Consider the following 27,853-nt stretch of genomic DNA (forward strand, 5'->3'; position numbering starts at 1 on the left):
CATGAATTTTCAGCGCCCTCAAATATCACACACACTTTATTTATTTTTACTAGAACTCCTATTACAAACTGAATGAAAACGATGATTTCCCATTCAAGATGTGGATATTTGGGTCGATCCCACCCCCAATAAATTGGAACATCGAAAGCGGAATTATCTGGAGTGTTACACTGTAGCAAAGGAAATTAGCAACCCCCGCACTCACTTTATTTGACAGAAAGTGATACACAAACGGTTTAAAGCTACTGTATGCTGTGATTTACATGTGTTTAATCATAAGGCACCTTGCAGCCGTTAACGTGTAAATGTCGCTATTTTTTGCTTCTATCTTCAGTGTTTTCTTCTATATCTGTAGGTGAAATGTTGACTAATTAATATTTGAAGATTGTGATTTTTTTTTGTTTTTAGGGATAAAACCTACAAATGTGTAAATGTGCTAAAAATTAGGTTTTCACCAAAGCTGCAAAATTTCACATTGCTCGACAATCAAAATGATACGTTCCAGCCGAGAATTTGCAGCGTCGCCAAGACTTTGAGTAATTTTGCGGCCTTGTCAGCCATTTTCCAGACCCTGAAATAGGACTTTTGCTGCAGAGAGGAGGGCAAAAGTCCTATTCTGGGTCTGGAAAATGTCTGACAAGGCCGCAAAATTACTCGCGGCTGAAAAGGGGCAAATATCCGCTGGTTCGCAAAATTGTGTACGTTGTCGCACATCTTTACTGAGACCGCACACCCGCTATCAGCTTCCCAGAGTACGAGACGATTCCTACAGGGTTAATGAGGCATTCGCTTTAATTCAAGCGAGTGGAAGCGAGTCCATGATTGACAGTGCGTTACCCCGCTTCTTGGTGGCTTCCATCGCGTACTGTCGGCCGGCCATGTACTGTCCATGTCTTCGCTTGGATCTGTCGTTGGGCTGAATTATTCTGCTCTGAAGACCCTGACAAGAGCGGCATGTGGGTTCAATTCCCACCTAAGACCCTTATATTTACTGAGTGACATCGGTCAAACATTTGATCTCCCTCAGCTTCAGGTACCAGAAATTAGAGTGCAAGCCCTTCAGGGTAGAGAATGGTATTACATTAATGGACAAGATACATTGAAGTTTGAACTTTGTGTAGCTTTGGAAGGAAACTTTTTAGCACCAGGGACCTTTTTTTATTTTAAATGTAAAATTCTCAGGGTTTCTCTTTGGATTTAAGAAAAAGAAATCATTTAATTTGAATATTCCAGGTTAAACCTTCAATGGTTTGTGTGGAAGGTGGTTTCCATTTGATTGCGTATTCAGTACAAATTGCGGTTTATTCTGCCAGAGCGTTGTTTAATGCATGTATAATTTTACATCTTGTTTTCCCAGTCAGCGTTTTCTGGTGGTGGGTGAGGTGTGTTATCTGGGTAAAGCCTTTCCCACAGTCATTGCATTTAAACGGCGTCTCCCCCGTATGAAGCATTTGATGCCTCACAAGATTCGCTTTCCGGCTGAAGAATTTTCCACATTCACTGCATTTGTAAGGAGTTTCCCCCGTGTGAACTCTTTGGTGTATAACTCCATTCGATCTCTGACTGAAGCATTTGCCACATTCACTGCATGTATACGGTGCCTTCCCTGTGTGAAATCTTTGGTGCTGAAGAACATCCGATTTCCACCTGATGCTTTCCTTACATGCGCTGAACTTATATGGTTTTTCTCCTGTGTAGATTCTTTGGTGCTGAATAAGGTGAGCTTTCTGACTGAAGCTACGCCCACATTCATAGCATGAGAAGGGTTTCTCCCCCGTGTGAATTCTTTTGTGTTCAATGAGATTTGAGCTCTGGCTAAAGGTTTTCCCACAGTCATTACATTTATAGGGCGTTTCACCCGTGTGAACCCTCTGGTGCTGAACCAGGTAGGATCTCCACCTGAAGCTCATTCCACATACCGAGCATGTATAGGGGGTTTCTCCTGTGTGAATTCTATTGTGTTCGAGAAGGGAGGCTTTTCTCCTGAAGTTCTTGCCACATTCAGGGCATTCAAAGGGCTTTTCTACCATGTGGTTTTTCTGATGTTTTATGTAATCAAAGTGATTTGAAAAGCATATGCCACATTCAGCACACTCACAGGACTCAATCATTGGGGTCTCTGTGTTTACCATTTTAACAACATTGGTGCCTCTTTCACTTTCGGTCCCAGAGCTCAGTTCCTCTTCTTGGTTTGGAAGCTCTTCAGTGATTATTATGAGGTCATGGCAGACAATGGGTTGGACTGGAGAGTTTCCACCAGTGTGTACTGGAACCACAACTGGATCACGCAACCTCCTGTCCCATTCCCGCCTTTGGAAATTGGTGCTTTCATTTTGTAGTTGAATACCTTGTGAGTCTTGTTCTGTAGGGCCCTCTGCACTCTGTCCCAGGCAGACAGGAAGTGCTGCAGATTGCTGAACTTCTGGAAACAAAACTAACATTAGCATCACTTATTCAGATAACGGTCAGCAAAGCAAGGATATCCGGCACAGCATGTCCCGTTTTCATTTTGCGGAGGTATCCTTAAAACGGTATCAAACAAAAACTGCAGAGCCACATCTTTCAAATAAATATATTGTGCATAGAAATTTGGACCAACGTTTCTGTCCCTTTATGGGGCAGTCATCAGGGTGACAAAGGTTCCCCTAAACAGAACGAAACGTTGGTCTATATTTCGATGCACAATATATTTATCTGAAAAATGTGTCTCTGCCTCTTTTTTGTTTGATTTCGAGTAACACACACCGCACCTGGAGGGTGATGATATTAGGGGCGAGAATGTATGTACTACAATTTTGTGGAATCACTAGTGGGGTAACTCATTAATATTCTAATCATTAAAATGGTACGATAATGTGCCCCACCTTTTATTTCTGAGACCCAAATACACTGTATTCAATGAATACATAGGCTCCGATTCAATGCGGTCAGGCGTTCCTCAGCAAGAGAAAAAAGGTCTTCACAGGAAACTGAACTAAGGCCACAGGGGAAATTACAGCCAAGACCTCACATTCACGTGAAGCGAGTGTCCGGTCACCGGAACGGCGGATATCGGGGAGTCTTCCTCTTAGCAAAGTGAGGCCACTGGTCAAGTCCAGAGACCCGAGACCCAATATTTCCTAAACACACGGGATATTTATACTGTAACGTTCAGAGGGAAGTGAGGTTGGTAAAAAGCTATAGAGTTTGATGGATTTGTTGCACTTTGAGACCTCTTGCTACATGCCGTAAAAGTGAAATCCCTGTTCGATAACCCAGAAATAGCGATGTGTAAAGAATGTAACAATCTAACTGTCTCTCGTACACACGTGACCATGCATACAGCAAATATTTGGCAGCTGTTTGTTTGGCAATAATTCAAGATTTATTTTTTCTTAGGGGTCTCTAATGGGTGTTTGTCAATCAAGTGTTTCCTTTACCCTTACAGTGAGCGAGGCATGGCCTGTGTACCCCATTTATATATATGCAAAAGTCTGCGCTGATGGGAACAGTGCTGCCAGAATCATGCTATGGTGGGGGGGAGGATGGAGGGGGGAGGATGGAGAAGGAGGGGAGGGGAATGGCAGGAGGGAGGGGTTCATGCTTCTGAATGGGACACCCCATAGCATTAATCCTTCCGGTCCGTGACTGTCGTTCTCGGGGCAACTCAAACGGTAAGGATCTGTAGTCAAATGGCGAAAATAGGGTTGCACACCAGTCTGCCACTAACACAATATAAACAACGTATTGTGTAGTCAACGTTTGGATGTTGACACACATTGACTACACAATACAATTGTTGATATCTCTGTTTACTGCAGACAGATGTTAAACATTTGGCTAATGTAGGCAGTAGCAGGAACTACAAGTCCTTTCTTTGTCGGTATGAACCTCCCACTTGCCGAAATCGCCACCCTACGTATAGTCTCCGCATTACGAGAGTCTGGTGGTTGTAGAGAATTGCGCACAGGAGCATACCAAGCAAATGCACACTGAATAAACGCTTGTGAAACCCGACTTACAAGAGCCCAAAGGCAAAGCAGCGCTGGAGGACAAGCATCCACGGAACAAGGGTCCAGCATGGGAACGAGTGCTGCCCGAAACGGCGGCCGGTGACGCTCCTACATGCGCCGCCGATTCGATCAATCCGTGAGGGCTGACACTGCCTGTGCCGGTTCCCCTCCGGGATCGTAGCCACGAGGGACCGCTCCGTGTGCCGACAGCAGCCTCAGAGAGGGGGCGCGGGTACACTCCGGTGCTGGCAGTCCTCCTCTGACCGGATAGGGGGTACTAGACCTCCAAAACGGTGGCTCCTAATGCCACTGAGTCTCCAAACACCACCCGACGCGTTTCATGAGTAAACTCACTTCCTCAGGGGTTACCCCCCTCCTCCCTCAGACCTTTACTCTCCCCCCCCGATAGCAGCACCCCCCTCCCTCAGAACTTTACTCTCCCCCCTCCCTAATAGCAGCACACCCCTCCCTCAAACCTTTACTCTCCCCCCCCCCCGATAGCAGCACCCCCTCCCTCAGACCTTTACTCTCCCCCTCCCTGATAGCAGCACCCCCCCTCCCTCAGACCTTTACTCCCCCCCCTCCCTGATAGCAGCCCCCCTCCCTCAGACCTTTACTCTCCCTCCTCCCTCAAACCTTTACTCTCCCACCCCCGATAGCAGCACCCCTCCCTCAGACCTTTACTCCCCCCCAGATAGCAGCACCCCCTCCCTCAGACCTTTACTCTCCACCCTCCTCTGATAGCAGCACCCCCCCTCCCTCAGACCTTTACTTTCCACCCTCCCTGATAGCAGCACCCCCCTCCTCAGACCTTTACCCCCCCTCCCTGATAGCAGCACCCCCTCCCTCAGACCGTTACTCTCCCCCTCCCTGATAGCAGCACCCCCTCCCTCAAACCTTTACTCCCCCCTCCCTGATAGCAGCACCCCCCTCCCTCAAACCTTTACTCCCCCCCTGATAGCAGCACCCCCCCTCAGACCTTTACTCCCCCCCTCCCTGATAGCAGCACCCCCCTCAGAACTTTACTCCCCCCGTCCCTGATAGCAGCACCCCCTCCCTCAGACCTTTACCCCCCCTCCCTGATAGCAGCCCCCCTCCCTCAGACCTATACCTCCCCCCCTCCCCGATAGCAGCACCCCCCTCCCTCAGACCTTTACTCTCCCCCCCTCCCTGATAGCAGCACCCCCCCTCCCTCAGACCTTTACTCTCCCCCCCTCCCTGATAGCAGCCCCCCCTCCCTCAGACCTTTATTCCCCCCCTCTCTGATAGCAGCCCCCCTCCCTCAGACCTTTACTCTACCCCCCTCCATAGCAGCCCTCCTCCCTCAGACCTTTACTCCCCCCCCTGATAGCAGCCCCCCTCCCTCAGACCTTTTCCTCCCCCCCTCCCTGATAGCAGCACTCCCCTCCCTCAGACCTTTACCCCCCCTCCCTTATAGCAGCACCCCCCTCAGACCTTTTCCTCCCCCCCTCCCTGATAGCAGCACCCCACTCCCTCAGACCTTTACTCCCCCCCTCCCTGATAGCAGCACCCCCTCCCTCAGACCTTTACTCCCCCCCGATAGCAGCACACCCCTCCCTCAGACCTTTACTCCCCCACTGATATCAGCCCCCCCTCCCTCAGACCTTTACTCTCCCCCCTCCCTGATAGCAGCACCCCCTCCGTCAGACCTTTACCCCCCTCCCTGATAGCAGCACCCCCCCCCCCCCTCAGACCTTTTCCTCCCCCCTCCCTGATAGCAGCACCCCCACCCCTCAGACCTTTTCCTCCCCCCCTCCCTGATAGCAGCACCCCCCCTCAGACCTTTCCTCCCCCCCTCCTGATAGCAGCACCCCCCCCTCAGACCTTTACTCTCCCCCCTCCCTGATAGCAGCACCCCCTCCTCAGACCTTTACCCCTCCTCCTGATAGCAGCACCCCCCTCAGACCTTTACTCCCCTCCCTGATAGCAGCACCCCCCCTCAGACCTTTTCCTCCCCCCCCTGATAGCAGCACCCCCCTCCCTCAGACCTTTCCCTCCCGCCCTCCCTGATAACAGCACCCCCCCTCCCTCAGACTTTTACTCCCCCTTCCCTGATAGCAGCACCCCCCCTCCCTCAGACCTTTACTCCCCCTCCCTGATAGCAGCCCCCCCTCCCTCAGACCTTTACTCTCCCCCTCCCTGATAGCAGCCCCCCTCCCTCAGACCTTTACTCCCCCCCCTCCCTGATAGCAGCACCCCCCTCCTCAGACCTTTTCCTCCCCCCTCCCTGATAGCAGCACCCCCCCTCCCTCAGACATTTTCCTCCCCCCTCCCTGATAGCAACACCCCCTCCCTCAGACCTTTTCCTCCCCCCCTTCCTGATAGCAGCACCCCCCCTCCCTCAGACCTTTTCCTCCCCCCTCCCTGATAGCAGCACCCCCCTCCCTCAGACATTTTCTACCCCCCTCCCTGATAGCAGCACCCCCCTCCCTCAGACCTTTTCCTCCCCCCCTCCCTGATAGCAGCACCCCCCCTCCCTCAGACCTTTACTCCCCCCTCCCTGATAGCAGCACCCCCCTCAGACCTTTACTCCCCCCCCTCCCTGATAGCAGCACCCCCCTCCGATAGCAGCACCCCCTCCCTCAGACCTTTACTCCCCCCTCCCTGATAGCAGCACCCCCCTCAGACCTTTACTCCCCCCCCTCCGATAGCAGCACCCCCTCCTTCATACCTTTTCCTCCCCCCTCCCTGATAGCAGCACCCCCCCTCCCTCAGACCTTTACTCCCCCCTCCCTGATAGCAGCCCCCCCTCCCTCAGACCTTTACTCCCCCCCCTCCCTCAGACCTTTACTCCCCCCCTCCCTGATAGCAGCACCCCCCTCCCTCAGACCTTTTCCTCCCCCCTCCCTGATAGCAGCACCCCCCTCCCTCAGACCTTTTTCCTCCCCCCCTCCCTGATAGCAACACCCCCTCCCTCAGACCTTTTCCTCCCCCCCTTCCTGATAGCAGCATCCCCTCCCTCAGACCTTTTCCTCCCCCCTCCCTGATAGCAGCACCCCCTCCCGCAGACCTTTTCCTCCCCCCTCCCTGATAGCAGCACCCCCCTCCCGCAGACTTTTTCCTCCCCCCTCCCTGATAGCAGCACCCCCCTCCCACAGACCTTTTCCTCCCCCCCTCCCTGATAGCAGCACCCCCCCTCCTCAGACCTTTACTCCCCCCTCCCTGATAGCAGCACCCCCCTCCCTCAGACCTTTTCCTCACCCCTCCTGATAGCAGCACCCCCCCCTCAGACCTTTACTCCCCCCCTCCCTGATAGCAGCACCCCCCCTCCCTCAGACCTTTACTCCCCCCCTCCGATAGCATCACCCCCCCTCAGACCTTTACTCCCCCCCCTCCCTGATAGCAGCACTCCCTCCCTCAAACTTTTCCTCCCCCCTCCCTGATAGCAGCACCCCCTCCCTCAGACCTTTACTCCCCCCCTCCCTGATAGCAGCACCCCCCTCCCTCAGACCTTTACTCCCCCCCTCCCTGATAGCAGCTCCCCCTCCTCAGACCTTTTCCTCCCCCCTCCCTGATAGCAGCACCCACCCCTCCCTCAGACCTTTTCCTCCCCCCTCCCTGATAGCAGCACCCCCCTCCCTCAGACCTTTACTCACCCCCCTCCCTGATAACAGCTCCCCCTCCCTCAGACCTTTTCCTCCCCCCTCCCTGATAGCAGCACCCACCCCTCCCTCAGACCTTTTCCTCCCCCTCCCTGATAGCAGCACCCCTCCCTCAGACCTTTTCCTCTCCCCCCCATGATAGCACCCCCCCCTCCCTCAGACCTTTCCCCCCCCTCCCTGATAGCAGCACCCCCCTCCTCAGACCTTTACTCCCCCCCCTCCCTGATAGCAGCTCCCCCTCCCTCAGACCTTTTCCTCCCCCCTCCCTGATAGCAGCACCCACCCCTCCCTCAGACCTTTTCCTCCCCCCTCCCTGATAGCAGCACCCCCTCCCTCAGACCTTTTCCTCCCACCTCCCTGATAGCAGCACCCACCCTCCCTCAGACCTTTTCCTCCCCCCTCCTGATAGCAGCACCCCCTCCCTCAGACCTTTTCCTCTCCCCCCCATGATAGCACCCCCCTCCCTCAGACCTTTCCCCCCCCTCCCTGATAGCAGCACCCCCCTCCCTCAGACCTTTACTCCCCCCCCTCCCTGATAGCAGCTCCCCCTCCCTCAGACCTTTTCCTCCCCCCTCCCTGATAGCAGCACCCACCCCTCCCTCAGACCTTTTCCTCCCCCCTCCCTGATAGCAGCACCCCCTCCCTCAGACCTTTACTCCCCCCCTCCCTGATAGCAGCATCCCCTCCCTCATACCTTTTCCTCCCCCCCTCCCTGATAGCAGCACCCCCCCCTCAGACCTTTACTCCCCCCCTCCCTGATAGCAGCACCCCCCTCCCTCAGACCTTTACTCCCCCCCTCCCTGATAGCAGCACCCCCCCCCCCTCAGACCTTTTCCTCCCCCCTCCCTGATAGCAGCTCCCCCTCCCTCAGACCTTTTCCTCCACCCTCCCTGATAGCAGCACCCCCCCTCCCTCAGACCTTTTCCTCCCCCCCCCTCCCTGATAGCAGCACCCCCCCCCCTCCCTGATAGCAGCACCCCCTCCCTCAGACCTTTACTCTCCCCCCGATAGCAGCACCCCCCTCCTCAGACCTTTACTCCCCTCCTCCCTCAGACCTTTACCCCCCCCTCCCTCAAGACCTTTACTCCCCCCTCCCTGATAGCAGCACCCCCTCCCTCAGACCTTTTCCTCCCCCCCATGATAGCAGCACCCCCCCATGATAGCACCCCCCCCCCCTGCCTCAGACCTTTACCTTTTTCTAACCTGACGTGGTGAAATGCTTTAATCTTTCTGTTGTAACCCTCCACCTCCAGGTCTTTGATCCGTATCAATCCTTTGTGTTTCCAAATTGACGCATCTCCCCCTAGCAGGCCCGGAGCGAACGTGGATTGTTCCAGATTGGGGACATTGAGGAATTACCTGTTGTGAGGGAGTATTTAATCTTAGCAGCCTCCCAGACAGACAACGAGTTGGTCATCGAGGAGAGCGGCCTGCCAGCGCATTATCGCGCGGTTTTAGGTAGCCAATCAAGCTGCAGAGTTTTAATGGAGCACAGGAAGCTCTCTCTAGCTCCGCCCATCTTTTCAGCTGCGGGTTCGATTAGCATTGTACAATTTGGCTTAATTGAGCCGCTTTGTAGTATGAGAGCGGGCAGGGTACCGCTAGTCCCCCCGCCAGGGCAGGTCTTTTCATATTTAATTTGTTGACTCGCGGCTTTTTCCCTCCCCAGATAAATTTGGAGATTTCAGACCCTTCAGTCGGAGTGGCACTGGTAACGTCTGGAAGAGGTATAGGATACGGGGGAGTAGGTTCATTTCGACGCTATCCTTGGGGCGCCCGTCCCGTACGACTCCCGCTTCCCGACGCCCTCCCCCTCCGGGCGAGGAGGGGGTAGGGAGGGATGGACAAGGTGGGGGAGACACAGTACAAGGGGAAACACATAGGGGGTAAAGCAAAATACCAAACATAAATTAAACAAAGTTATGATCATAAAAAATAAACGAAAAACCAGATCGCGACTCGGGGTCCCCCGAGTGCGACTCTGACGCCCAAAGGGTAGGTCATTATGCCTGGCCTTTGGAAACGGCCGGCCTTCCCCACTGGGGGCTGACCCCCTTGGGACTTGTTTATGGCCCTGACTCATCAGGAACCAATGCGAGGAACGCATGCACAACGCATGCACAACGCATGCACAACGCCGGGAGCGAATCCCACCGGCGCGCGTCTGTCACTTAACAAAAACTTAAACTTCAGTGATTTTTTAATCTTTAAACTTCTTAGCGATCTACCGCACTAACTTATTTACAATTTTTGAATACCCTATTTTATTTACATCTTATTCATTAACATTGTCCCTCCAGCTTTCGTGTGTAACCACACGTCTGATGAACTATTACTTATTTACGTACTTCAACTTGGGTATTACTTACTAGAACACGCTACCAAATACCTATTACGTATGACAGATTACTTATTGCCTAACCCTAATTTTATTACTTGTCTAACTTTACCTAGTTCATATTTCTTACCTAACTCTCATCTACTAGATGTATTACATGTGTTACCTGTCTAAGCGAGTATATAACGCCCACCTGTGCACGCCCTTATACCCCATATATATTATTTATATATTATTATTTACAATATTTTCAAACTCACATTATATAGCGTCGTCTGTAACATACAATTTTAACATTTAACAATTTAACATACAAAAACATAAAAAGAGCTTACTTTAGCAACTTAACTATATAACTAGAAACTATACAACCTCTCCATCCCTAATCTCTAACCCCCCATAAGCGACTAAGACTAATAAATCTGAGCGTATGAGCCTTTAGTCTATACCCTGTAACTTAACTAGCTATATTTACCAACTTAACTACAACTGTGCTCAAAGCCGTGTAACCTTCCTTGTTTCTTAGTCCGTGTGTTTCCTATGATGAGGTTCAAGGGAGAGTGGACCCATGGCTGCTACCCCCGTGTCCCCCCCTCGTGCTCTCCCCCTACGCCCCCCCCCCCTCTGTACCCTCCCCACCCACACCCCCCATGTCCCGATCGTAGTCTTCCTCCTGGGCAGGACATGCTGTGTTCCGTGACTTTAACACAGCCCGTGTGGGACAGACGGAAGTCTCGCGAGATGATGACGCGGCGCCGTCTCGTCCGGGTGACGTCACCCCCACCGGCCGCGAAAGTCAGAGCAGTTCCCGCTCTTTTCGGGGAAGGAGCCGGACAAGATGGCCGCCGTCCCAAAATCACGTGCGGATCAGCTCCTCACCCGGGGAACCCCGCAGCCCCATATAGCACAGAGGCAGGTCCATTTGGGTCTCGGTAAAGCCCCATATCGATCGAAGGGCAGGTAAGGGGAACATACAGCGTACCAGGAATCCGGCAGAGATACAGAGAGAAGTGTAGCTAGGAGCAAAGCTAGGAGGCATATTTAGAAGTATAATTAGAAAGCGTAGCTACGAGCAAAGCCAGGGGGCATATTTAGAAGTATAATTAGAAAGCATAGCTACGAGCAAAGCCAGGGGCATATTTAGAAGTATAATTAGAAAGCATAGCTAGGAGCAAAGCTAGGAGGCATATTTAGAAGTATAATTAGAAAGCATAGCTAGGAGCAAAGCTAGGAGGCATATTTAGAAGTATAATTAGAAAGCGTAGCTACGAGCAAAGCTAGGGGGCATATTTAGAAGTATAATTAGAAAGCGTAGCTACGAGCAAAGTCAGGGGGCATATTTAGAAGTATAATTAGAAAGCATAGCTACGAGCAAAGTCAGGGGGCATGTTTAGAAGTATAATTAGAAAGCATAGCTACGAGCAAAGTCAGGGGGCATATTTAGAAGTATAATTAGAAAGCATAGCTACGAGCAAAGTCAGGGGGCATATTTAGAAGTATAATTAGAAAGCATAGCTACGAGCAAAGTCAGGGGGCATATTTAGAAGTATAATTAGAAAGCATAGCTACGAGCAAAGTCAGGGGGCATATTTAGAAGTATAATTAGAAAGCGTAGCTAGGAGCAAAGCTAGGAGGCATATTTAGAAGTATAATTAGAAAGCATAGCTACGAGCAAAGTCAGGGGGCATATTTAGAAGTATAATTAGAAAGCATAGCTACGAGCAAAGTCAGGGGGCATATTTAGAAGTATAATTAGAAAGCATAGCTACGAGCAAATTCAGGGGGCATATTTAGAAGTATAATTAGAAAGCATAGCTACTAGGAGGCATATTTAGAATCCTATTTAAAAGCACAGCTAGAGGGAACAGTTACAAGGTATAGCTACATGCATAGTTAGGAGGCATAGTTAGAGGCTGCGTCTCCGCATCTCCGTATCTTCTTTGGAAGCGGCAAGGTTCATCTCTCAAGGGGAGGACATCAATTGGGGCTCGCCGCCGTTCTCTCCTCCGCATCAGGTCGGTTAGCCCCCACTCTGCTCCATGTCAGTGTGGGCGATCTTCTCTCCTCTCCTGCTGACCTGGGGGATCACTGAGTCGCTCCGCCTGCGCCTAGTCTGCTCAGGAAGCCATCGCATCTGTGTCTGATAGTGCGGGCTGTGCAGGGGACTCCATCTTATCTGCCGGTGCTGCATGTGCTGCTTCTCCTCTTTTGAAATATGTAGACACTGGTTGCGTTTTTCTGCGAGTTACTTTGTCCGTCGCCATCACCGTATGTTCAATGGTGTTTTGCACTCGAAATCGCTGTGATATTCGCGCTGCTATTGAAGTTATTTAATTATTTAGCGCTGGTGAGAGTGGCGCTCAGAGACTAAGCTGCCGTTCACCTCACCGTCGTGGCCACGCCCCCATTTTTTAACAAATTACGAAAAAATAATGTATTTTCCTATTGAACAGATTCTCATTGTGCAGAATACGATTACAATAAATCTCATGCCGTTATGACGAATAATTTTTCGGCAGTGCCCGTCCCCGGGTAACGGTAGAGGAAACACTTCAGTGACAAACACTCCCCTATTCACAGGTCCCGTAGCTAAATAAGACGTGCTTCATTTCCAACGTAATAAAGCCAAACCAAATCTTTGCTGTAAGCATGGGTACGATTGTGCATTTCTTTATAAACTCTTAGTGGCTCTGTGAGATATGCCAAGAGATGGATAAGATGCCGGTGTGAGAAGTACAGCTCAAAGCGGTGCAGCTGGTTTAGCTCACACTGTGAGAGCTGCTGCCAGGATAACAGAGGTTGTTGGTTCTAATGCTGTTGGGCCTGACACCAGTGCCCCATTCCGCACAAGGTGCCTTAGATGTCAACTCAATATAGTTCTTATGGAAATACTTTTAGGAAGGGTGATGAGATGTGAGTCATTTAAATATACTTTACATATCTCATTAGCATATCTCCCAGGGTACCTCAGGTGTGCTCCTTTCTGAGCACAAGGATCTCCTGTGCCGTTAATCCGTGGAACAGATGCCGGCTGCTCCACCCATCTTTATTGCTGACCGGAAATCTAACACAGAGTAACGTTGCAGGGGACACTGGCTGCACACACACACACACACACACACACACACACACACACACAGTCACACTGTCACACACACACACACACTGCACCCATCTATCTCCGTTTGTTACTTACCAGTGCGGTCGCCGGTGTGAATATCCCTCACTTCCGTTTGCCAGTGAGAATCGAAGCACGGAACCTCCCCTCGTTCAATCATAGATAAAACCTCACGTTTCACCATCGGCAGACCTGTATATACGAACATGACACGGCGTTACAATGCCTCTACTATAATGGGATAGGCCGTGAGAGCGTCACATGGTATAGGCCGTGAGAGCGTCACATGGGATAGGCCGTGAGAGCGTCACATGGGATAGGCCGTGAGAGCGTCACATGGGATAGGCCGTGAGAGCGTCACATGGGATAGGCCGTGAGAGCGTCACATGGGATAGGCCGTGAGAGCGTCACATGGGATAGGCCGTGAGAGCGTCACATGGGATAGGCCGTGAGAGCGTCACATGGGATAGGCCGTGAGAGCGTCACATGGGATAGGCCGTGAGAGCGTCACATGGGATAGGCCGTGAGAGCGTCACATGGGATAGGCCGTGAGAGCGTCACATGGGATAGGCCGTGAGAGCGTCACATGGGATAGGCCGTGAGAGCGTCACATGGGATAGGCCGTGAGAGCGTCACATGGGATAGGCCGTGAGAGCGTCACATGGGATAGGCCGTGAGAACGTCACATGGGATAGGCCGTGAGAGCGTCACATGGGATAGGCTGTGAGAGCGTCACATGGGATAGGTCGTGAGAACATCACATGGGATAGGCCGTGAGAGCGTCACATGGGCCGTCCGATTCAACATGTAAAAAAGAAACTGGTGAGGTCTAAAGAGCCGGTGAAAGCTTGGCCTACGAAGGATGACCAGGTTTGTCCATTAAAAGGATCGCGGCATTGATCTCTTAAATAAGACAGAACGGAGAATCAGGGATGTACCAAGTGTCTACAAACAGGTACACAGGCATGCACCGTGTCATTCCGTGTAACTGTATGAGGGTGCTTTGCTCTCCTTGCACCTGTGAGCGTTTTGGGGAGCGGTATAGGAGAGTCAAGGGAGAGACTGGCGCGGTTCCTCGCTAATAAATACATCTATTAGCAATGGTGTATTATATACCTTTCTCTATAGGAATATTGGTATTTGTGATTATTAAATCATCTTTATGTGCCATGTATAGGGATCTTATGTAAGCGCTTTACCTTGCATACCAGGTTATTGATCAATAAATAAATCTGCCGGGTGTGAGGTGGTGTTGGGAGAGTTGCACATTGGGCCGTGTTGCTTGGCAGGCATGAAGCACTCATGGGGGGAGAGACAAAATAAACTTTAATCACAATTACATCCCTGGTACCCCACCTGTCTTGTGATTTCCACCCAGATACAACGAATGTTGATGATTATTAACGGAGGGTCTCAAACAAGATGTCGGCCCCCCTTTCCATGCTAGAGGCTCCACCCCTCCTTGTGCTACCCTAACACTAGGAGTTTAAGGGGGTTACTATACAGGACCACTGCCTATACACATAAGTAAAGAAAGTTAAAAGGTCCAGGACTTCTAAAAGTGCCAGGATACTAAGGCACTGTGACAATGTGTCCTGACTAACTCACACTGAGGAATCTTCACATCTTACATAGGAACACGGGTTTATCCCCATGGGTGTCCAATAACTGGACTGTAACCGAGGCAAGAGAAATGGCTCCAAGTCAGAGGGTCTCTCTCCGTAGGAGAGTAGGCAAAGAAAATTCCCCAATTGTGTGCACTCGCTAGACTATCTGATGGACTGCCAATGTAGGAAGCCAAGGATTAATGAACTGGTGGATAGCCAGAGTGGGTTGGGTGTAACAAGGGAGAATAGTGTTACAACCTTTGTGGATGGGCCCATTCCATCCTCAAGAACTGCTTCAACTCAGTGACATTTGAGGACTTCCTTGCATGGACAACTCACTTCAGGTCCTGCCACAACATTTCGATGGGTTTTAGGTCTGGACTTTGACTAGGCCATTCTAAAACATGGTTGTGTCAATGGCAAGCCATCCAGGTCCTGAGGCAACAAAGCAGCCCCAAATCATCACACTCCCACCACCATGCTTTACGGTTGGGATGAGGTTCTTCTGTCCGAACGCAGTGTTCGGTTTTCACCAAACATAACGTTTCTCATTAAGGCCAAAAAGTTCAACCGTTGACTCGTCTGTCATCTGTGATTTACTGGATGGTTTGCGGTTTGTTCTTGGAGATATTTTGGTAGGACGACCGCTCCTGAGTAGAGTGACTGTGGTCTTGGACTTTCTCTGTTTGACAGTGGATTGGTGGGGCCCCAAATCCTTAGAAATGGTTTTGTAACTCTTTTTAGACTGATGAGTGTAGAGGGAGAAAGGGGGTGGCCCGGTATTAAAGGGGTTGCACCCCATTTGGCCACCCCTGACCGCACCAGGGAGACAAGGGATTAACTGAACTGAGGTCCAGAAATGTGATTTAACCCTTGTTATGACCTGTAAATGTATTTTCCCCTGTTCCCCTGTTCCATTGTAATGTCTGTGTTAATCAGTGTCTGCATCACACACACACTAGAATCCATCCGGGAGCACAAGGGTTAATAGTTCTTTAATGATTATAGCTCTTTGTGTAGTTTTCCCGCCTTTTCAGGCACCATTTTGCAGGTCCCCATTGGCCGCCATTAGGGCTCAATGCATTCCAATGGAGAATTGTGCTGTTTTAGTCCTGTTTCCTGTAAAGACCAGCAGGTGGCGTCCGAGAGGGAGAGCGGCGGTTTCCCATTGAAAGTCAATGGGCCCATTGACTTCAATGGAGATTCCTCGAGGTAACTTTCGAAGAACAAGTTGGCTGCCGTCCAGACCGCAAACCGCAAAGCGGATACAATGTCCTTTAAAAGAGCTAAAATCACTTGAGTCAAGTTCAACGTCAATTAGCGTGGGAATAAACAGTTCTAGAGCACCTAGGAATAAAATTCTTTTTGCCCCTAGTTCCTGGGCTTCCCCCCACTCGACCACCACCGGGTCCCCGAATCCTGGACCCCCGATAAGAGTCGAACCAGATAGAGCGGGTTGCGCCATAGGCAGCAAAAACGGCTCTGAAAAACGACTAAGTGGAAAAAGCTGAAATTTGGTACTCCATATCTCCGGTTCCGGAGAGCTCAGCGGATCAAGGTTTGGGGTATCTTTAGCCACTGCTCCGGCATCACTGCAGAACCATCCTTGACCCGCCTGGACCAACCCGACGGAGTATGGACCCCCTTGAAGGTTCGGGACTTTTCCCATAGACTTCAATGGCAGAAAAACCCCATTGACTTCAATGGCGGCGATTTACCATTGAAAGTCTATGGCGGAGCTGGCCGTTGTTTTCAATGGGGATTTAGTGAAAAGCTGAGATTTCTTTTTTAGCGGAGATTTTTGTATTAAAGTAAAAAATGATCTAATGTGCATTTGTGTAACTCCGGTTCCGTAGGTCATAGCAAGTCGCTTTTTGGACCATATGGTGTCCCAGTTCTGGCAATGAGAACTGGGAAGTTTGGACCTGCTAGACCCAATACGTCTATGTTTTATGCTTAATACTGTATTCTAAGGTATGGATAAATTCCAGAGGAAATTTCTTTGGCCATAATGTAACAGATGGCCCTAGAGGCGACCGAATGTCTAGGACTTAAGTATTGTTCAAAGAGTTTTGTCACCCTCACTGTTTATTTGCGGCTCAAACCAGAGCAGTTTTTAAGTGTTCCATTTAACACCTTCCAACAAAGGTTTTCCTGCCAGAAAGCCAAATGGGTAGACTGGCTGGCATTCCATTTGCATATGTGGGGCTACAGAAATGAGACCCCAGAGTTCTACTGCGCCTGTGCCAGCTAGCAGGGGGGCATGTGTTGAAATGTGTAGAAAGATTGGCTGGAGGTAATTGAAAACCAATCACAGGTGCTTAAGGTTAAGAATAGAGGGACAAAAGATATATAAACTGCTGTTCCCTATATTCCTTTGTTAGTCTTCATGTAATGTCTTGATGCCTGCATGCAAAGGCTTCTTGTTGTTCATGTCCTGCATGTATTGCTGTGATGTCAACTGAAATATGGGAGAAGTGGCCCAGTCTGTATCCTGATGGCCTTCTGTCCTAATCTTTAAGTAAGTGTCTATATTTTGCTGTTATTTGTACATATCTGTTGTGTTCACCTATCCTAAGGAATAAATACAATTTGTTATATCTAAGTCTCGTCCCAGTTCAAACGCAGGTATATATATATATATTTATATATAGTTTTGGTGTAAATTACAGCCTGTCACAAGCTACCGTGACAATGAGCATCAATAACTCAGATATTTCGTTTGATCCTGGCATGACGTGTTTCCACACACCTATATGGTGAAGACCAAACCCACAAAGTTTCTCATCTTTATATAGGGTGGGGCCTCCCACACTCACACTTGAAGATCCACCTAATTCCCTTTCATTTAGCTGACAAACCCAGGGTTTCACTTACGTTTGCACATACCCTGACTCTTAATTACTCAGTGTTTGTCTAATTCATACATCATTTTACTTCGAGAGACATGGAATTGGTTAATATAAACGCTATTCGATACTTAAGAAGAGACTGGTTTTGATTCAAGGTTATCTATGGAAAAAAAACTGTTACACAATTCGAATGGTTCCTCACTTGTTACACCCAACACGGGCCTGGCTATCCACGGGCTATCCATGGGCTATCCACAGGCCTGGCTAGCCACCAGTTCATTAATCCTCAGCTTCCTACACTGGAAGTTCATCTGTGGAGTTCATCTCTAGATATTGTCACTGATCTAAGTGAGAGAGAGCGCATCAAACGTGTTACCAGGGAATAAACGCAGACACAGGATGCAGTAATCGTTAACCATACTTAAGGTGGGGGGGGATCTGGTTATACTGCGATGACCCATCTCAGATTTCATACAGCCTATACGGGGTGCAAAACAATGGATTGCAGTGGGGCCCTACTGCTGTTATCCTATGTGATGAGTGGTTACACAACCGGGGAGTATAGAAATCCCTCATTCAGGCCATGCGGACTCGGAGTGGGAAGATCGTAAATCCAGCGACATTCTCGCTGGAGGAACAACCTATCCCAATCACCTTTCCTAGGACCTGTTGTGAAGTGGTCTAGACCAAAAAACCTTAGACCTTTGAGATCCCACCGTTGTGGGCATCATTCATGTGTCTACAGGAGTTGGTCCTTTACTGCGTACCGAGCCAACATGTCCAAAAGCTGGAGTCTGAATTGGCGTCGGGCCTCTCCACGTATTTAACCCCGCAGTTGCATGCGGCCATATAAATAACGCCGCAGTTGCATGCGGCCATATAAAGAGCGCCCCTCCTCCTCTCCTCACCCAGAAAGCTGCCGCCCTCCCCTCCTCGCCCAGGGCGCCCCCACGTCCCCCAGAGAGCTGCCCTCCTCCCCTTACCCAAAGCACCCCCCACCTCTCCCACAGAGCTACCGCCCTCCTCTCCTCCCCCAGAGCTGCCCTCCTCCCCTTACCCAAAGCACCCCCCACCTCTCCCAGAAATCTACCGCCCTCCTCTCCTCCCCCAGAGAGCAGCCCTCCTCCCCTTACCAAAGCGCCCCCCAAATCTCCCAGAGAGCTGCAGCCCTCCTCTCCTCCCCCAGAGAGCAGCCCTCCTCCCCTTACCCAAAGCGCCCCCACCTCTCCCAGAGAGCTGCCGCCCTCCTCTCCTCCCCCAGAGAGCAGCCCTCCTCCCCTTACCAAAGCGCCCCCCACCTCTCCCAGAGAGCGGCCCTCCTCCCCTTACCCAGAGAGGTTAGAGTCCGGTAATTGTCCACCATGACCTCCTTATAAAGCTGCTTCTGCCATTCTTCTAAATACTCCCATTCCTCCTCCGAGAAACGCACCGCGATGTCCTCAAACGTCACCGGCCCCTGAAACACAAAGTATCCCCCGATCAGCACCTCCTGCTCCACGTCCCACCAGGACAAAGTGACTTAGAAATCTGCAGTGCATTGCTCTATATCTCACAGAGACCCGCAGAGCATCACACTATTAAGCATTACTTTTTTAGACACTTTCCTAGACGATCTGCAGAGCATCCGTCATTGAATTCCCCATTTGTTGTAGCTACATTTTCTCTTACCATTTAACCTTCCCCCCTGCCGACATGGTGCTTCCCCCCCCTTCAACCCCCCTGCAGACATGATGCTCCCCCCTGCCGACATGGTGCTACCCCCCCCCCTTCAACCCCCGCTGCAGACATGGTGCTCCCCCCCCCACCTTCAACCCCCCTGCAGACATGGTGCTCCCCCCCCCCTCACCTTCTTCCCCCGCAGACATGGTGCACCCCCCTCACCTTCTTCCCCCCTGCAGACATGGTGATCCCCCCTCACCTTCTTCCCCCCCTGCAGACATGGTGCTCCCCCCTCACCTTCTTCCCCCCTGCAGACATGGTGCTCCCCCCTCACCTTCTTCCCCTTGCAGACATGGTGCTCCCCTCCCTCACCTTCTTCCCCCCCTCACCTTCTCCCCCCCCCCTCACCTTCTCCCCCCCTGCAGACATGGTGCTTCCCCCCCCTGCAGACATGGTGCTTCCCCCCCTCACCTTCTTCCCCCCCCCACCTTCTTCCCCCCCCCCCTGCAGACATGGTGCTTCCCCCCCTCACCTTCTTCCCCCCCCTGCAGACATGGTGCTTCCCCCCCTCACCTTCTTCCCCCCCCCGGAAGACATGGTGCTTCCCCCCCTCACCTTCTTCCCCCCTGCAGACATGGTGCTTCCCCCCCTCACCTTCTTCCCCCCTGCAGACATGGTGCTTCCCCCCTCACCTTCTTCCCCCCTGCAGACATGGTGCTTCCCCCCTCACCTTCTTCCCCCCTGCAGACATGGTGCTCTCCCCCCTCACCTTCTTCCCCCCTGCAGACATGGTGCTCCCCCCCCCCCTCACCTTCTTCCCCCCTGCAGACATGGTGCTCTCCCCCCTCACCTTTCCCCCTGCAGACATGGTGCTCCCCCCCCTCAACTTTCCCCCTGCAGACATGGTGCTCCCCCCCTCACCTTCCCCTCTGCAGACATGGTGCTCCCCCCCTCACCTTCACCTCAGCAGACATGGTGCTCCCCCCCTCACCTTCCCCTCTGCAGACATGGTGCTCCCACCCCTCACCTTCCCCTCTGCAGACATGGTGCTCCCACCCCTCACCTTCCCCCCTGCAGACATGGTGCTCCCCCCCTCACCTTCCCCCCTGCAGACATGGTGCTCCCCCCCTCACCTTCCCCCCTGCAGACATGGTGCTCCCCCCTCACCTTCCCCCTGCAGACATGGTGCTCCCCCCCTCACCTTCCCCCCTGCAGACATGGTGCTCCCCCCCCCCTCACCTTCCCCCCTGCAGACATGGTGCTCCCCCCCTCACCTTCCCCCTGCAGACATGGTGCTCCCCCTCACCTTCCCCCCTGCAGACATGGTGCTCCCCCCCCTCACCTTCCCCCCTGCAGACATGGTGCTCCCCCCCCTCACCTTCCCCCCTGCAGACATGGTGCTCCCCCCCTCACCTTCCCCCCTGCAGACATGGTGCTCCCCCCCTCACCTTCCCCCCTGCAGACATGGTGCTCCCCCCCCTCACCTTCCCCCCTGCAGACATGGTGCTCCCCCCTCACCTTCCCACCTGCAGACATGGTGCTCCCCCTCACCTTCTTCCCCCCTGCAGACATGGTGCTCCCCCTCACCTTCTTCCCCCCTGCAGACATGGTGCTCTCCCCCCTCACCTTTCCCCCTGCAGACATGGTGCTCCCCCCCTCAACTTTCCCCCTGCAGACATGGTGCTCCCCCCCTCACCTTCCCCTCTGCAGACATGGTGCTCCCCCCCTCACCTTCCCCTCTGCAGACATGGTGCTCCCCCCCTGCAGACATAGTGCTCCCCCCCCTCACCTTCCCCCCTGCAGACATGGTGCTCCCCCCCTCACCTTCCCCCCTGCAGACATGGTGCTCCCCCCCCTCACCTTCCCCCCTGCAGACATGGTGCTCCCCCCCCTCACCTTCCCCCCTGCAGACATGGTGCCCCCCCCTCACCTTCCCCTCAGCAGACATGGTGCTCCCCCCCTCAACTTCCCCCCTGCAGACATGGTGCTCCCCCCCTCAACTTCCCCCCTGCAGCCATGGTGCTCCCCCCCCTCAACTTCCCCTCTGCAGACATGGTGCTCCCCCCCTCACCTTCCCCTCTGCAGACATGGTGCTCACACCCCTCACCTTCCCCCCTGCAGACATGGTGCTCCCCCCCTCACCTTCCCCCCTGCAGACATGGTGCTCCCCCCCCTCACCTTCCCCCCTGCAGACATGGTGCTCCCCCCCTCACCTTCCCCCTGCAGACATGGTGCTCCCCCCCTCACCTTCCCCCTGCAGACATGGTGCTCACCCCCCTCACCTTCCCCCCTGCAGACATGGTGCTCCCCCCCTCACCTTCCCCCCTGCAGACATGGTGCTCCCCCCCTCACCTTCCCCCTGCAGACATGGTGCTCCCCCTCACCTTCCCCCCTGCAGACATGGTGCTCCCCCCCCTCACCTTCCCCCCTGCAGGCATGGTGCTCCCCCCCTCACCTTCCCCTCTGCAGACATGGTGCTCCCCCACCTCACCTTCCCCCCTGCAGACATGGTGCTCCCCCCCTCACCTTCCCCCCTGCAGACATGGTGCTCCCCCCCCTCACCTTCCCCCCTGCAGACATGGTGCTCCCCCCTCACCCTCCCCCCTGCAGACATGGTGCTCCCCCCTCACCTTCCCCCCTGCAGACATGGTGCTCCCCCCTCACCTTCCCCCCTGCAGACATGGTGCTCCCCCCCTCACCTTCCCACCTGCAGACATGGTGCTCCCCCCTCACCTTCCCACCTGCAGACATGGTGCTCCCCCTCACCTTCTTCCCCCCTGCAGACATGGTGCTCTCCCCCCTCACCTTCTTCCCCCCTGCAGACATGGTGCTCTCCCCCCTCACCTTTCCCCCTGCAGACATGGTGCTCCCCCCCTCAACTTTCCCCCTGCAGACATGGTGCTCCCCCCCTCACCTTCCCCTCTGCAGACATGGTGCTCCCGCCTCACCTTCCCCTCTGCAGACATGGTGCTCCCCCCCTCACCTTCCCCCCTGCAGACATGGTGCTCCCCCCCCTCACCTTCCCTCCTGCAGACATGGTGCTCCCCCCCCTCACCTTCCCCCCTGCAGACATGGTGCTCCCCCCCTCACCTTCCCCCCTGCAGACATGGTGCTCACCCTCCTCACCTTCCCCCCTGCAGACATGGTGCTCCCCCCCCTCACCTTCCCCCCTGCAGACATGGTGCTCCCCCCCTCACCTTAACCCCTGCAGACATGGTGCTCCCCCCCTCACCTTCCCCCCTGCAGACATGGTGCTCCCCCCCTCACCTTCCCCCCTGCAGACATGGTGCTCCCCCCTCACCTTCCCCCCTGTAGACATGGTGCTCCCCTCCCTCACCTTCCCCCCTGCAGACATGGTGCTCCCCCCCCTCTCCTTCCCCCCTGCAGACATGGTGCTCCCCCCCCTCACCTTCCCCCCTGCAGACATGGTGCTCCCCCCCCTCACCTTCCCCCCTGCAGACATGGTGCTCCCCCCCTCACCTTCCCCCCTGCAGACATGGTGCTCCCCCCTCACCTTCCCCCCTGCAGACATGGTGCTCCCCCCCCTCACCTTCCCCCCTGCAGACATGGTGCTCCCCCCCCTCTCCTTCCCCCCTGCAGACATGGTGCTCCCCCCCCTCACCTTCCCCCCTGCAGACATGGTGCTCCCCCCCTCACCTTCCCCCCTGCAGACATGGTGCTCCCCCCCTCACCTTCCCACCTGCAGACATGGTGCTCCCCCCTCACCTTCCCACCTGCAGACATGGTGCTCCCCCCTCACCTTCCCCCCTCACCTTCCCACCTGCAGACATGGTGCTCCCCCCTCACCTTCCCACCTGCAGACATGGTGCTCCCCCCTCACCTTCCCCCCTGCAGACATGGTGCTCCCCCTCACCTTCCCCCCTGCAGACATGGTGCTCCCCCCTCACCTTCCCCCCTGCAGACATGGTGCTCCCCCCCTCACCTTCCCCCCTGCAGAGATGGTGCTCCCCCCCTCACCTTCCCCACTGCAGACATGGTGCTCACCCCCTCACCTTCCCCCCTGCAGACATGGTGCTCCCCCCCTCACCTTCCCCCCTGCAGACATGGTGCTCCCCCCCCACCTTCCCCCCTGCAGACATGGTGCTCCCCCCTCACTTTCCCCCCTGCAGACATGGTGCTTCCCCCCTCTCCTTCCCCCCTGCAGACATGGTGCTCCCCCCTCACCTTCCCCCCTGCAGACATGGTGCTCCCCCCTCACTTTCCCCCCTGCAGACATGGTGCTCCCCCCTCACTTTCCCCCCTGCAGACATGGTGCTCCCCCCCTCACCTTCCCCCCTGCAGACATGGTGCTCCCCCCCTCACCTTCCCCCCTGCAGACATGGTGCCCTCACCTTCCCACCTGCAGACATGGTGCTCCCCCTCACTTCCCCCCTGCAGACATGGTGCTCCCCCCTCACTTTCCCCCTTCAGACATGGTGCTCCCCACCTGCAGACATGGTGCTCCCCCCCTCACCTTCCCCCCTGCAGACATGGTGCTCCCCCCCTCACCTTCCCCCCTGAAGACATGGTGCTCCCCCCTCACCTTCCCCCCTGCAGACATGGTGCTCCCCCCTCACTTTCCCCCCAGCAGACATGGTGCTCCCCCCCTCACCTTCCCCCCTGCAGACATGGTGCTCCCCCTCACCTTCCCCCCTGCAGATATGGTGCTCCCCCCTCACCTTCCCCCCTGCAGACATGGTGCTCCCCCCTCACCTTCCCCCCTGCAGACATGGTGCTCCCCCCTCACCTTCCCCCCTGCAGACATGGTGCTCCCCCCTCACCTTCCCCCCTGCAGACATGGTGCTCCCCCCTCACCATCCCCCCTGCAGACATGGTGCTCCCCCCCTCACCTTCCCCCCTGCAGACATGGTGCTCCCCCCCTCACCTTCCCCCCTGCAGACATGGTGCTCCCCCCCTCACCTTCCCCCCTGCAGACATGGTGCTACCCCCCTCACCTTCCCACCTGCAGACATGGTGCTCCCCCTCACCTTCCCCCCTGCAGACATGGTGCTCCCCCCTCACCTTCCCCCCTGCAGACATGGTGCTCCCCCCTCACCTTCCCCCCTGCAGACATGGTGCTCTCCCCTCACCTTCCCACCTGCAGACATGGTGCTCCCCCCTCACCTTCCCACCTGCAGACATGGTGCTCCCCCCTCACCTTCCCACCTGCAGACATGGTGCTCCCCTCACCTTCCCCCCTGCAGACATGGTACTCCCCCCTCACCTTCCCCCCTGCATACATGGTACTCCCCCCTCACCTTCCCCCCTGCAGACATGGTGCTCCCCCCTCACCTTCCACCCTGCAGAGATGGTGCTCCCCCCCTCAACTTCCCCTCTGCAGACATGGTGCTCCCCCCCTCACCTTCCCCTCTGCAGACATGGTGCTCCCCCCCTCACCTTCCCCTCTGCAGACATGGTGCTCCCCCTCACCTTCCCCCCTGCAGACATGGTGCTCCCCCCTCACCTTCCCCCCTGCAGACATGGTGCCCTCACCTTCCCACCTGCAGACATGGTGCTCCCCCTCACTTCCCCCCTGCAGACATGGTGCTCCCCCCTCACCTTCCCCCCTGCAGACATGGTGCTCCCCCCTCACCTTCCCCCCTGCAGACATGGTGCTGCCCCCTCACCTTCCCCCCTGCATACATGGTGCTCCCCCCTCACTTTCCCCCCTGCAGACATGGTGCTCCCCCCTCACTTTCCCCCCTGCAGACATGGTGCTCCCCCCCTGCAGACATGGTGCTCCCCCCCTCACCTTCCCCCCTGCAGACATGGTGCTCCCCCTCACCTTCCCCCCTGCAGATATGGTGCTCCCCCCTCACCTTCCCCCCTGCAGACATGGTGCTCCCCCCTCACCTTCCCCCCTGCAGACATGGTGCTCCCCCCTCACCTTCCCCCCTGCAGACATGGTGCTCCCCCCTCACCTTCCCCCCTGCAGACATGGTGCTCCCCCCTCACCTTCCCCCCTGCAGACATGGTGCTCCCCCCCTCACCTTCCCCCCTGCAGACATGGTGCTCCCCCCCTCACCTTCCCCCCTGCAGACATGGTGCTACCCCCCTCACCTTCCCACCTGCAGACATGGTGCTCCCCCTCACCTTCCCCCCTGCAGACATGGTGCTCCCCCCTCACCTTCCCCCCTGCAGACATGGTGCTCCCCCCTCACCTTCCCCCCTGCAGACATGGTGCTCTCCCCTCACCTTCCCACCTGCAGACATGGTGCTCCCCCCTCACCTTCCCACCTGCAGACATGGTGCTCCCCCCTCACCTTCCCACCTGCAGACATGGTGCTCCCCCCTCACCTTCCACCCTGCAGAGATGGTGCTCCCCCCCTCAACTTCCCCTCTGCAGACATGGTGCTCCCCCCCTCACCTTCCCCTCTGCAGACATGGTGCTCCCCCTCACCTTCCCCCCTGCAGACATGGTGCTCCCCCCTCACCTTCCCCCCTGCAGACATGGTGCCCTCACCTTCCCACCTGCAGACATGGTGCTCCCCCTCACTTCCCCCCTGCAGACATGGTGCTCCCCCCTCACCTTCCCCCCTGCAGACATGGTGCTCCCCCCTCACCTTCCCCCCTGCAGACATGGTGCTGCCCCCTCACCTTCCCCCCTGCAGACATGGTGCTCCCCCCTCACTTTCCCCCCTGCAGACATGGTGCTCCCCCCTCACTTTCCCCCCTGCAGACATGGTGCTCCCCCCCTCACCTTCCCCCCTGCAGACATGGTGCTCCCCCCCCTCACCTTCCCCCCTGCAGACATGGTGCTCCCCCTCACCTTCCCCCCTGCAGACATGGTGCTCCCCCTCACTTCCCCCCTGCAGACATGGTGCTCCCCCCTCACCTTCCCCCCTGCAGACATGGTGCTCCCCCCTCACCTTCCCCCCTGCAGACATGGTGCTCCCCCCTCACCTTCCCCCCTGCAGACATGGTGCTCCCCCCTCACCTTCCCCCCTGCAGACATGGTGCTCCCCCCCTCACCTTCCCCCCTGCAGACATGGTGCTCCCCCCTCACCTTCCCCCCTGCAGACATGGTGCTCCCCCCTCACCTTCCCCCCTGCAGACATGGTGCTCCCCCCTCACTTTCCCCCCTGCAGACATGGTGCTCCCCCCTCACTTTCCCCCCTGCAGACATGGTGCTCCCCCCTCACCTTCCCCCCTGCAGACATGGTGCTCCCCCCCCTCACCTTCCCCCCTGCAGACATGGTGCTCCCCCCTCACCTTCCCCCCTGCAGACATGGTGCTCCCCCCTCACCTTCCCCCCTGCAGACATGGTGCTCCCCCCTCACCTTCCCCCCTGCAGACATGGTGCTCCCCCCTCACTTTCCCCCCTGCAGACATGGTGCTCCCCCCCTCACCTTCCCCCCTGCAGACATGGTGCTCCCCCCTCACCTTCCCCCCTGCAGACATGGTGCTCCCCCCTCACCTTCCCCCCTGCAGACATGGTGCTCCCCCTCACCTTCCCCCCTGCAGACATGGTGCTCCCCCTCACCTTCCCCCCTGCAGACATGGTGCTCCCCCCTCACCTTCCCCCCTGCAGACATGGTGCTCCCCCCCTCACCTTCCCCCCTGCAGACATGGTGCTCCCCCCCTCACCTTCCCCCCTGCAGACATGGTGCTCCCCCCTCACCTTCCCCCCTGCAGACATGGTGCTCCCCCCTCCAGACATGGTGCTCCCCCCCTCACCTTCCCCCCTGCAGACATGGTGCTCCCCCCTCACCTTCCCCCCTGCAGACATGGTGCTCCCCCCTCACCTTCCCCCCTGCAGACATGGTGCTCCCCCCTCACCTTCCCCCCTGCAGACATGGTGCTCCCCCTCACCTTCCCCCCTGCAGACATGGTGCTCCCCCCCTCACCTTCCCCCCTGCAGACATGGTGCTCCCCCCTCACCTTCCCCCCTGCAGACATGGTGCTCCCCCCTCACTTTCCCCCCTGCAGACATGGTGCTCCTCCTCACCTTCCCCCCTGCAGACATGGTGCTCCCCCTCACCTTCCCCCCTGCAGACATGGTGCTCCCCCCTCACCTTCCCCCCTGCAGACATGGTGCTCCCCCCCCTCACCTTCCCCCCTGCAGACATGGTGCTCCCCCCCCTCACCTTCCCCCCTGCAGACATGGTGCTCCCCCCTCACCTTCCCCCCTGCAGACATGGTGCTCCCCCCTCACCATCCCCCCTGCAGACATGGTGCTCCCCCCCTCACCTTCCCCCCTGCAGACATGGTGCTCCCCCCTCACCTTCCCCCCTGCAGACATGGTGCTCCCCCCTCACCTTCCCCCCTGCAGACATGGTGCTCCCCCCCTCACCTTCCCCCCTGCAGACATGGTGCTCCCCCCCTCACCTTCCCCCCCTCACCTTCCCCCCCTCACCTTCCCCCCTGCAGACATGGTGCTCCCCCTGTGCTGCTGCAGATCAGAAGGAGATCAGGTCTGTGAGTCCCAAGACATAAGGGAAAAGAGGAGGAGCCGCGCTGCATGCTGGGACTTGTAGTCCTGCAGCACCTGGCAGAGCCCTGCTTCTTGCCACAGCTTCCAGTGACAGAACTACAACTCCCAGCATGCAGCTCTCCAGCCGAAGCAAGAGCTAGGAACAAATTAGTGATGAATAACCCATGCATGGTTTAAAGTGCAGGCACACCCGATGCACACCCGATGCACACCCGATGCACACCCGAGAT

The 27,853-nt window shown here is 55.4% G+C and overlaps 1 protein-coding gene across 5 annotated transcripts; it reads right to left on the minus strand.

The window, feature by feature from the left end:
- Positions 1 to 216: 216 nt before the first annotated feature.
- Positions 217 to 27,633, minus strand: LOC142484874 (uncharacterized). Of its 5 annotated transcripts, none has more exons than XM_075584106.1 (4): positions 27,546 to 27,633; positions 18,860 to 18,986; positions 13,150 to 13,263; positions 217 to 2,419 (listed from the first exon to the last, which is right to left on the minus strand). In XM_075584106.1, exons 1-4 carry the CDS (start codon positions 27,561 to 27,563, stop codon positions 1,302 to 1,304), a joined length of 1,377 nt encoding a protein of 458 aa, XP_075440221.1. In that variant the 5' UTR covers positions 27,564 to 27,633; the 3' UTR covers positions 217 to 1,301. The 5 variants fall into 5 exon arrangements, with proteins under 5 accessions (XP_075440221.1, XP_075440220.1, XP_075440222.1 ...); XM_075584105.1 differs by having other exon boundaries at positions 217 to 2,422; XM_075584107.1 differs by lacking the exons at positions 18,860 to 18,986; positions 27,546 to 27,633 and adding an exon at positions 17,733 to 17,853 and having other exon boundaries at positions 217 to 2,422.
- Between the last annotated feature and the right edge of the window lie 220 nt (positions 27,634 to 27,853).

The sequence above is a fragment of the Ascaphus truei genome, unplaced genomic scaffold (genome assembly GCF_040206685.1).
Source record: "Ascaphus truei isolate aAscTru1 unplaced genomic scaffold, aAscTru1.hap1 HAP1_SCAFFOLD_449, whole genome shotgun sequence".
NCBI classification, from domain to species: domain Eukaryota; kingdom Metazoa; phylum Chordata; class Amphibia; order Anura; family Ascaphidae; genus Ascaphus; species Ascaphus truei.

Coding starts and splice junctions, on each gene's coding strand:
- LOC142484874 (XM_075584105.1), bottom strand. Junction 13,264..18,859: donor CCGGACTCTAACCTCTCTGG/GTAAGGGGAGGA, acceptor TCGTATATACAG/GTCTGCCGATGGTGAAACGT. Junction 2,423..13,149: donor TCACACCGGCGACCGCACTG/GTAAGTAACAAA, acceptor TTTTGTTTCCAG/AAGTTCAGCAATCTGCAGCA.